The 12,045-nt window shown below is 34.9% G+C and overlaps 1 protein-coding gene across 1 annotated transcript; it reads left to right on the plus strand.

Annotated features, from left to right (window-relative positions):
• The first annotated feature begins 10,962 nt into the window (after positions 1–10,962).
• Positions 10,963–11,913, plus strand: LOC126064247 (olfactory receptor 10AG1-like). Its single transcript, XM_049863083.1, has one exon. It carries the CDS (start codon positions 10,969–10,971, stop codon positions 11,911–11,913), a length of 945 nt encoding a protein of 314 aa, XP_049719040.1. The 5' UTR covers positions 10,963–10,968.
• The last annotated feature ends 132 nt before the right edge of the window (positions 11,914–12,045 follow it).

Here is a 12,045-nt window from a genome sequence, read left to right on the forward strand (position 1 = left end):
TGTTTCCAACTTTGCATTGCAATCACAGTAATTTTCAATGCATCCCAATTGCATATTTCATAAATTTCAGGCTGCAGAAGTTGGTAAAAAGTCTTCGATTACTATATCATTGGCCTTAGCAGTTGGCGTCTAAATCTGAATAATAGTCACATTAACTGGCCTTCCTTGCAGGTGTATGAATATTATCCTGTCACTACGGCATTGCACTTCACAACAGATCTTGAAATGTTCTTTTTGATGATGAATGCAACATCATTTCTTTTCAAGTTATTACTCCTGGCATAGCAGACCATACGAATGTCCAATTCAAACGGCCAATACCATTCATTTTGACTCACTAATGCCTAGGATATTGATGTTTCTGATGATTTCCAGTGTTCCTAGATTCATACTTCATACCTTCCACATTCCAATTATTAATGGATATTTGCAGCTATTTCTTCTTATTTTAAGTCATGTGACATCAGCAAATGAAGGTTCTAAAAGCTTGACTCCATCCACATCATTAAGGTGCACTCTACTGTAAGGAGGCAGCTCTTCCCCACTCGTCTTTTGAGTGCCTTCCAACCTAAGGAGCTCATCTACTGACACTGTATCAGACAATATTTCACTGCTGTTCATAATATTTTCACTGGTAAACCTTTTTCAGAAGTGGCCTGTCAGGTTTTTCTTCCTAGTTTGTCTTAGTTTGGAAGCTTAGCTGAAAACTTCTTGCCATGGATGACCCTGCTGGTATTCGAATACTGGTAGCATAGCTTCCAGCATCACAGCAACATGCAAGACACCACAGTATGACAAACTGACAGACGTGTGCAGGTTTTAGTAACATGGCTTACAGTAATTTGCTTACACCTATTCCGTCTCTGTCATGACTGCTCTCTAAACAGAAACTCCTATACCATTTCAGATTTAAAAAGACAAGTTCGATGAGATAAAAAGAGGGGGGAAAAAGTGGATATCATTTCATAATTACTCTAAGTCCACAACATTTTGTATATTAGTATCCCTCTCCTTTTCCACTTTTAGCCCTTTCTAAAGGGTTTAAAATTAACCCTTTGACTTGACATTTTCAAGAAAAAATGACCATCTGTCAACCCCCCAATTCCAGATGCTCAAGTCAATAGCTTACTTAAAGAGATTATTTAGTCCATTTCCCCCTAAAAACTTCTGTTGACAGTTATTTTGGTAATTATGTCATTGTGTAGCTTTAGTTATGATTATACCCATGTGCTAGAAACAATTTTATTTCCTCTTGTGTGTTTATATTTCTACATCGTAAAGCCATTTACTTCTTCTGTTGTCTGACATGATGTTCTAAATTCATACATTTACTTTTTTTGGTTATGGAAGTAAATATGTGTATATCCCTTCACAATTAATATTTTATATGTTATAAGAATTTGATACACGGTTCATAATGGTCATGATAGTGTTGAGAAAGATGAATATTATGATAGTGATGGTGGTGGTATTTTTCTTTTTGAAATTTAGCAAAGCAGAAATTGTAATGTCATGGAACAGTGATGTCACAAAATTCAAGTAACTGATTTTTATTTTTCCCTGTACCAAAATCTTGAGGAAGTCAATTCACTACTTCTCCCATCATATTCACAGTTAGTACAAGGTAATAATGATAATATTTTGTAATAACTCACAGGATTGTTATAAGTTTCAAATATCTACTTAAGATGGAAACGTATTTGGAAAAATTTAAAACATCACAAAATTGAGATTTTGGCTTTATTTACATAGAACTCATGATGAAATCACTAGCTTTCTTATATTTTATATTCAACTTCTCAGAGATAATAATTCCAATTTATTTATTTTTTTATTCATTTTTGAGGAGTGGAACATTCCACAATATTAATTATCTAAAGAAGAAAACCTACTCACTTAAAAAACATCAGAATCATTTTTCTTTGGAAAATGAAATAAATTATTTTTTTTCTAAAATGTGTTGCATTAGCCCACTGAACAGGTACTCTAAAAGACAGTTAAACCTTCCTTAATATTCCAAAAAGATAATAAAATAATTATATTATTTACTGAGGACCAATCAACAAGTACAGGAATATGAATTCTTTTACACTTTTACAGAATTTGTTCAGAGCTTTTCATTTTTTTTCTTCTTTTTCTCTGCTTCCTATCTTCCCCAGTGTGTTAATCCCCAGTGAGGTAATCTCTAGAACTTACTCTCTCGACACATTTATTATGCTATCTATTATCAGCTAACACAACTGAGGTTGACATGAAAAAAAAAATCTGATGGCATACTTCATAACAATAGGCATCTGATTTTTCTCGTAATTTGTTGACCTGTACGTGAATGCCAGACAGAGCTCCATACAATTCCTGAAGCAAAGATCAATTATGTATGCTTATTTTTTAATACTTTTTATTGTTTTTTATATTGCACCCACTTTCTGGTGGTGACATTTACTAACCTCTGACCACCAAATATAAAGGGAATCTAATATAAGATTTGATGGACCATTTGCTGAAAACTTAGACTGTCTCCTTTACAGTAATAATGGTTTTAATTCATACAGCCTCAGGAACATTTAATAATAAAGAAAACATGTGTGCATACCTATCTAAATCTATTTTGAATGATTGTATGTGTGTGTACATATATATATATATATTTAAAACCAAACCTGTTACCGTCAAGCCAATTCCGACTCATAGCAACCCTATAGGACAGAGTAGAACTGCCCCATAGGGTTTCTGAGGAGCGTATGGTGGATTCGAACTGCTTACATTTGGTTAGCTAGCTCTTAAACACTATGCCACCAGGGTTTCCATATATATATATGTGTGTGTGTATTTATATATACACACACATTGTATGTATATGTACATTTGTATGCTTTTCTCTATATATGTGTGTATATATGATTGTCTATAGACATGTATAAATAAGTGTATATATACATATACATAAATATGTTTATACACATACAAACACACACATAGAATTGTTTATTCTATCCCCTACAGTAGGACCACTTATGCATCATTCTGTTAATAACAGTAACATCTTAGGCATAATGTGTCTCTCAAAAAACTGCAAGTGGAAACTAAGCTTGATTATCTATAAGATTGCAATAGTCATTAGATTGTACTAAAATTCATTTCACCAACGAGCTTTATAAGTTAAGGGAAGTATGTGTTCTTGGAAAATATATCAATGATTTTCACATTATGACTTTGAAGTCACAAAATAGTATGTGGCCTATTTTCTCTGAACTACAATTTCCAGCACTCTCTACATGTTGTTTGTCTCATTCAAGATGCCATTATGTGTCATGAAAGTAATAAATTCTAGCAATGAGAATTAAAATTATTGTATGTTCAATTTTTTTTTTTTTTTTTTTACTCTCTTGCCATAAGTCTGTTTAGTCTCTGGTGTCATTTTCCTCTGCTACTGGAGTAAGCTTACAAAATTTTCAAAGGCTGAAAATTATGTTTTGGAGTGGATGGAATTTTAACACTTGATAATTAGTAAAAATAACACTAATAATTATGTAATCATGAGAAGTATTTAGATCAGATATGTGGGGCATTTTATTTTGTTACTAGTATTCCAAGGATTTCTTTTGGAAAGTTAGAAAGTTCAAAACCAAAAAAAACTATGTAATGAAAATTTTCTTTCTTCACTCTATGAAAGCATTGATAGTATTAGTGTAGCACTTACAATTTTTAGCAACAAAAGGGAAAATGTAGTTTTAGTACATTATCCCTGTCCCTAGTAATGTTTGTAGGTTGACTCCAAGAAGTATGAAAAGCATTAGGAAAAGTGCTAGTGGACTTGAAAAACAATACTTTTTCTAATATAATACTTTCCAACCTCCTATTATGTCTAACTGAAATATGATTACTGACTCAATCATTTAGTTAATAATTAATTCATTTGTTCAACTATTTATCTGATTTTGATTTAGCATTTTTTAAAATTCTGTCTTAGCACTTAGATTTATATCATTTCCACCCAATTATTTTCTAACTCTGTTCTCAATATTTCTTTGTATGTTATCTGTTGCTTCTTTTTAAAATAAGTCTTTGTATGAATTATTTGTTTTACAATCCAAAAAGCATTTTAACATCATATCAGTTTTACAGAAACATAATGCTAACTTCTCACTATAAAAAACATCTCCTATGATTTAACTTCCCATATTTTCTAAGCCTTGGAATGCTCTACTTGGCCATCTCAAGAGCTTGGGTCTTGATAATATGTGCCACTTCCTCTTATCATTTCATTTCCTCTTGTAGTGCTACTGACTACTGCAAGAAGAAGAAGACAGTATATCTCTCCTATATGAACATGTATGTCATGTTTCCCAGCAACGTGTGATAAGGGCCGTTCTGTTTAACAGTGGTATTTGACATATAACTGCTGAGTGAACATTTAATACAACATATTATGGTGTTTTGTACCGCCTCAAAGGAAATACTTGAGTTTTTTTTTTTTTTTTCGTGTGTGTGTATGTGTGTGTGTGTTTATTGGAATATTGTGATAGAAAGAACAGTGGGCACCCAGAGGTGGCAACATCCTAATCCTTGGGAACGGTGAATATGTTACTTAAAAGGGACTTTGCAGATGTGATTAAAGTTATGAATCTGAATCTGGGGATGTAGAGATTAGCCTACATTACTCTAGGTGGGATCAGTCCAAACACATGAGTCCTTAAAAGAATAAGAGGAAGAAAGAAAAGTAGGTCAGAGAGATGCAATGACAGAAGAAGAAGCAGGAGAAAAGAGCCATGAGAAGGACTCAATTTGTTATCGCTGGATTTGAAGACTGATGGGGTCACAAGCCAAGGTACTTGGTGATATCTAGAAGCTGAGAATGACCTTCAGCTGATAGCCAGCAAGAAAATCGGGGCCTCAGTCCTACAATATCAAGGAACTGAATTCTCCCAACATTCTAAAATGACCCTTCCCCCAAAGACTCCAGAAACAAAAGCAGCCCTAATAACACCTTAACTTTAGTCCTGTGAGGCCAGTGTTGGACTGCAGCCTACAAAGCTATAAGAAAATGAATTTGTGCAGTTTTAGGCCACTTGGCCTCTGGCAATTTGTTGTAACAGGAAAAGAGAACTAATAAATGGATTCACATAAAATGATGTGTGAGAAGTTGCAGACAAGCTCACAATACACCAGTCGAACCCACGACCACTTCCACTGTAGAAGGCAAAATTTTGAAATATTCAACTTCCTAGCCTCCCTTCCAGTGAAATATAGGTAGACAACTCAGGTCTTGCTACTGCAATGAACGTAAATGTTAGCAAGTGTTATGCCTTTTGTTTTCATTTTATTTCATTTTTGGAGGGTTGAAACATTCATATCTAAGAATAGAAAAATAGAAAGATGTGAGAGATTTGTCTCTGTCCTTTGATAACTGAGTTATTTCACTCAGCATAATGTTTTAAAGGTTCGTCTATATTGTTACATGTGTCAGGACTTCATTTCTCTTCATGGCTGAGTAATATTCCATATTATGGATGAATCGTGTTCTTTTTCTACATCCGGCTGCTTGCGTACATTTAGTTTGTCTCCATCTTTTGGCCGTTATGAATACTGCTGCAAACAGCATTGATATACAAGTATCTGTTAACACTCTTGCTTTCATTTCTTTTGGGTATATTCTTAGAAGTGGTATTGCTGGATCATATGGGCATCAGGATTGGAGGAAGACTCATTAACAACCTGCGTTATGCAGATAACACAACCTTGCTTGCTGAAAGTGAAGAGGACTTGAAACACTTACTAATGGAGATCAAAGACCACAGCCTTCAGTATGGATTGCGCCTCAACATAAAGAAAGCAAAAATCCTCGAAACTGGACCAATGAGCAACACCACGATAAATGGAGAAAGGATTCAAGTTGTCGAGGATTTCATTTTACTTGACCCACAGTCAACACCTATGGAAGCAGTAGCCAAGAAATCAAAAGACTCATTGCATTGGGTAAATCTGCTGCAAAGGACCTTTTTAAAGTGTTGAAGAGCAAAGATGTCACCCTGAAGACTAAGGTGCACCTGACTGAAGCCATGGTATTTTCAATTGCATCATATGCCTGTGAAAGCTGGACAAAGAATAAGGAAGACCGAAGAAGAACTGACGCCTTTGAATTGTGGTGTTGGCGAAGAATATTGAATATACCATGGACTGCCAAAAGAACGAACATATCTGTCTTAGAAGAAGTACAGCCAGAATGCTCCTTAGAAGCAAGGATGGGGAGACTGCTTATTACATACTTTGGACATGTTGTCAGGAGGGTTGAGTCCCTGGAGAAGGACATCATAATTGGCAGAGTACAGGGTCAGCGGAAAAGAGGAAGACCCTTAATGGGGTGGATTGACACAGTGGCTGCAACAATGAGCTCAAGCATAACAATGATTGTAAGGATGGCATAGGACTGGGCAGTGCTTCGTTCTGTTGTGCATAGGGTCACTATGAGTCGGAACTGACTCGACGGCACATAACAACAACAACATGGTAATTCTATGCATAACTTTTTGAGGGACCATCCAACGTTTTTTCTCAGCAGCTGTACCATTTTACAATTACACCAGCAATGGATAAGTGTTCTGATTCCTCCACATCCTCACCAAAACCTGTTCATTTTCACTTTTTTAATCGTAATCATCTTTGTGGGTCTAACGTAATATCTAACTGTAGTTTAGTTTGCATTTGGCTACTGATGATGTTGAGCATCTTTTCATATACTTGTTGACATTTGTATCACCTTTGAGAAATATCTAATGAAGCCCTTTTCCTATTTTTTGATTGTTTTTGTTAAGTCGCAGGGGTTATTTATATATTCTACGTAGTAAACCCTTATCAGATATATGGTTTCAATAACTTTTCCCCAGTCTGTAGCTTGTCTCTTCACTTTCTTAATACAGTCCTTACACAAAAATCACTTGGATTTTTATACACCAGAAATAAGAAATCCAAAAAGGAAATTAAGGAAAGAATTTCATTTGCAATGGTATTTAAAAGAATAAAATATCTAGCAATAAATTTAAACAAGGAAGTAAAAGAATTGTAAACTGTAGACTATAAAATGTTATGGATAGATATTAAAGAAGACCTAAATAAATGGGAGGATATTCTGTGCTTATGAATAGAAGACCAAACGTTGTTAATATGCTGATACTACCTATATGATCTGTAGATCCAAGAGAATTAAAAAAAAAAAAATTTAACAGATATGTTTTTAATTATTGTAGGAAACTCTTGAGTGGCAGTCAAAATGGCTTAGTTCAATTAGAAAATAACCTGGGAATGGAGTTGTTCCCCAGGGCAGAGACTTTCTCCTATTTAAAGAAGACTAGGTTCCCTAATGAGTTGGAATCAACTCAGATGGCAATGGGTTTAGTTTTGGGTTATATGTTCTGAGAATAGAATATCTTTTAGATGGTGGTTAACTGCTGTTCCAATAAAAGTGAATTATTTACCTGTTTCAAAAAGCTTGTCATTTTATTTCAATCCCTCAAGGTAAGCATGAAATTTTCCTTAATCAAACAGGTAAGCATGCACTATATTTATCCAAAATCAGTTTATTTTCATGTGTATCTTTATTTTATAAGCAATGGCAAAGGGCATTCAATTTTAGAAAACAAAAAAAAGTAATTTTTTTTTCAATTTTGAACACTGTTCGGATGTCATTGTACATTTCTTATTTTCATGATTATGGGATGAAATGAGAATAAAATGAGAATTCAGTAATACAGTAAGCCAATATATCAAAACTTGCTGGCTTCATCATTATCATCATCATCCTAAGTGCTAACATTTGTTGATTGATTGCTATATGTTAAGGATGGGTGTAAATATTTTACATGTATTAAATCTATGGATCATATTTCATAAAAACCAAACAATACATGTATAAAGAACAAGATTGTGAATGGACATAATTGAAATGCATTTGTTTCCTTCTGGTATCCAAGAAAGTATTTGTTTGTTAAGAGTTAAGTTCCATTATTAATCTGAAAATACTAGGGATATGTTGGCATAGTTTTCTTTTTATCATTAGAGACTTCTACTAGAGGAAAAATACCTCTGAATTGCATACATCAATTTCTAACATTCATTTCCTATCTTCTATTTAATTTTAAACTTGCTGTTAATTCAAGCAATATGTTAATATATTATTGCTTGAACCAAGGAGGTTAGAACAGTTAAGCCCTGGGGCAAAGGATTGTGATGAGATTTTATTCAATAACAAGATCTCTGCCCCAGAGTGTGGAGATCAGAAAAATAAAGTGTTTGAATAAAAATAGACATGCCAGCATGTATATCTAGTTATTTTCTTTCTGAGTTGTATAAACAGTAGTTTCTAAAGATTTGCTGAAGTCGGATAGAGTGTGAATAATTATAATATTTCTTGCTTTAACACTGCCTTTACATTGAAAATCGTTTTTAATTTTCATAACACCCTTTCTCCTTTTCACCAAAAGAAAAAACGGTCTCAGTAGCTGTAGGAGATGTAGAACTCTAGATTCATGTTTGCAGCTTCAGGTATTTCTGTTTCTTGTTAACTGTTTCTTCCCAGCTTAGTTTTAGGTTTCTTTTCAAATGTATTGCCTTGCTTCAACAGTGGGAATAAGGCAGAGGGGAAGTCTAAGATTGAGAGAAGAGTTTAGGAAAAGATCAGGCAAAATAATGAGGGGACAGTTTCTGAAGACGATAGTCCGATCAAGTGTGTGTACACGATGCACGGTGTTGAAAAACATTCAACAAACAATTTTGATTGTTTTCTGTGCCTTAGGCTCTAGATTGAATTACCAGGTGAATAAAACATGGTTATAGTTTTATAGAATGGAGAAGTGAAAGTATGGGTTGTGTAGTCTAAAGAATTCAAACCATATTAATATTATGTGTTGTTAGACGCTAGTTTCTGGCCATCCTTAAGACTCACTTATAGTATCTTTAACATTCCCTACAATCTAATTTTTATTGGGAGAACTGCATCAGATGATGATTGTGAAAATAACTTTAGTGCTTTACTATCTAGTCTAGAATATTGTAGGTGTAACAGTAAGTGGTTATTTGATTTTCCTTTACTTAGTCACAGAAAATCCATAGAATGTCCAGATTTTGCTACTGTCCCAATTGTGTCTCCTCTAGGACATAATACATGCTTGACATCCTTAGTATATAGTTGTAGGTGAGTCTCCTCTTTGCAATGAGTTAATCTCCATTGACAGGTCCCAGGGAGGTTGGAACAGTTAAGTAGTATAAACCCACTGCCATCGAGCTGATTCTGACTCATAGTACAAGCCAAATGGTTGGCAGTTTGAGTTACCTTGGCGTGCCTTGGAAGATAGGGCTGGTAATCTGCTTCCAAAAGGTCACAGCCTTAAAAACCATATGGAGCAACTCTACTCTGACCATGTGGGGTTATCATGAGTTAGAATGGACTCAATGGCAACTAGTCACAAAAAGCAACCATCTGTATTTACTTTCAAATTAACTTACACATAGAAGTTATCTAGCAATACTGAAAACAATGAGGTAATGTGCTAATTCTGTAAGTGTGAATAAAATGAGTATTACTCTTTAACATACAGAAACCGAAAAAAAAAGCACGATGGGATCCTCTAATCTAGTAATGTTGGAAAGCAGGTCAGATACTAAGTAGGAGCCCATCCTTACTTAGTACTTGGAAATTATTCTAAACACTCAATTTGGTTTGTTTATATAATCGATCAAATAAGTTACTAAATCAAGTTCTGTGGCTGCTAACTGAAAGGTTGGCAGTTCATAGCCACTAGCAGTCTGCTTCTGTAAAGATTTCAGCCTTGGAAACTCCATGGGTCAGTTCTACTCTGTCCTGTAAGAGTCTCTATGAGTTGGAATCAACTCGACAGCAGCAGGTTTGGTTTTTTTGATTACATGGGTATTGATAAATCATGCTTTGTTGAACAAACACTATGCATTGCATAGGAAAAATATATTGAATTCAATAAGAAGCTTATAATGTGGGAATAGGGGTAAGAAAAGTGCATAATAAAAACTGACAGTCACAGTTTAACACTCACCTGTGTGCAGTATGCAGTGTGTGCAAGAGAGCTGACTGAAGGGCACAAATGAGGTTGGCACAAAGACAGCAAGTAGTGACTGTGGGATGATTTAGGAAAAGATGAATGAGTTGTGGTTAATGTCCCTCTTACAGAACAGGTGTGTATGCAGAATAAAGAGGTGGGCATTCTATTTCAAATTGCTTTTGCACAAATCCTAGGTGAACTTGTGCCTAACTTATGCCTGACTACAAAATGTGCTTACAAATATCACTTCTTACTTCACAGACCTTACACTGAAGCATAAACACAGATTTTAAGATCAAATGCCAGCCCATAACATTTGGTGATTAGCTCGTCATCACATTTTATAACAAAATAACCTCTATGAATGGTATGCTAAAGCAAAATAAGACTTTTTGAGATACCACAGGAAAACCAACATTTCCTATTAACTACATTTAAATGGTTCAAAACTGTGATAAATGACTTAGAGAGTCTTTATTTGGACAATGAAATTAATTCGCAACTGATAATATTGGAAAACAGAGTGGAGAAGAAAGCATTCCAAGAAAAAAAAAAATGGGGTAATCACTACCATTGAACATAATCTCAAATTTTGAGATCTTGACTGTTTAGATGAAGAGCAAAATTTAAAATCACATATGCCATCAACAGGAACAAAGAAATATAAGGAGACCCTTATCAGGGGAAAAGAAAAAAAAAAAAGGAAACATTTCTTGTGGATTTATTGAGCAATAATTTAAAAATACACTTGACTATCCTTCTAGAGCAACTGTCCTTTATAGGGTTTGTTCCTATAGGGAACTGGAAAAATTGTAAGATATATAATCCCCCGTTTGCAAGCGAGAATGTAAAAGCCAAGAAAAGGGAATAACTTGTCTTTCTAATTTAATCTTTCCTACAGATGAAACATGAAGTGAAAAAAGCTGAAGGCAATGTCTCTACAGTGATGCAGTTTGTACTGCTGGGATTTTCTGATCTTTCACATCTCCAAGGATTTCTCTTTGGAGTGCTCTCCATCATTTACATAATTATTATAATTGGAAATAGCCTCATAATAATACTAACCAGTCTCAATCCTACATTATGGAAACCCATGTATTTTTTCCTGGCAAATTTTTCCTTATTGGAAATTTCTTACGTAACTGTCACTCTCCCCAGGATGCTAGTGAATCTTTGGACTCAGGACAGAAGCATTTCTGTGCTGGGATGTGCCACCCAAATGTGCTTCTTTCTTATGCTGGCGGCCACTGAATGTTTCCACCTGGCAGTGATGGCTTATGACCGCTATGTGGCCATTTGTAACCCTCTGCACTATCCTCTAGTCATGAACCAAAAGATGTGTGTCCAGCTAGCAGTTGGCTCCTGGATCATTGGCATCCCGGTCCAGATAGGGCAAACAGCTAAAGTTTTCTCTCTACATTTTTGCAATTGTAACCAAATTAACCACTTCTTCTGTGACATCCCTCATATTATCAAGCTGGCCTGTGGGGACACTTCTGTTCATGAGATGTCTGTCTATGTAGTAACTATATTGATTGTCGCTGTCCCTTTTATGTTGATACTTGCCTCCTACAGTAAAATCATTTGCACCATTTTAAAGTTGCCAACAGCCTCAGGACAGGCTAAAGCCTTCTCCACATGTTCTTCCCACCTGCTGGTTGTGGTTTTATTCTTTGGATCTACTACCATCACCTATTTAAGACCCAGATCCTATCATCCTGCTGGAATGGACAAGCTACTGTCTCTTTTTTACACCATAGTGACTTCACTGTTTAATCCCATAATATACAGCCTTAGAAACAAAGATGTTATTGCCGCACTGAGAAAATTCTTTCTTAAAAAGTAGCAGGATGAGGTAGAAACAACCTAAATCCCCATCAATATTGCTCAATCATAAAGAGAAATAAAGTCCTGATATCACAAACCCAAAACAAACCACAACATGGATGAAATTTGAAAATTTTATTTTTAGGGAAAT

This window comes from Elephas maximus, chromosome 20 (assembly GCF_024166365.1).
Source record: "Elephas maximus indicus isolate mEleMax1 chromosome 20, mEleMax1 primary haplotype, whole genome shotgun sequence".
Taxonomy (NCBI): Eukaryota; Metazoa; Chordata; class Mammalia; order Proboscidea; family Elephantidae; genus Elephas; species Elephas maximus.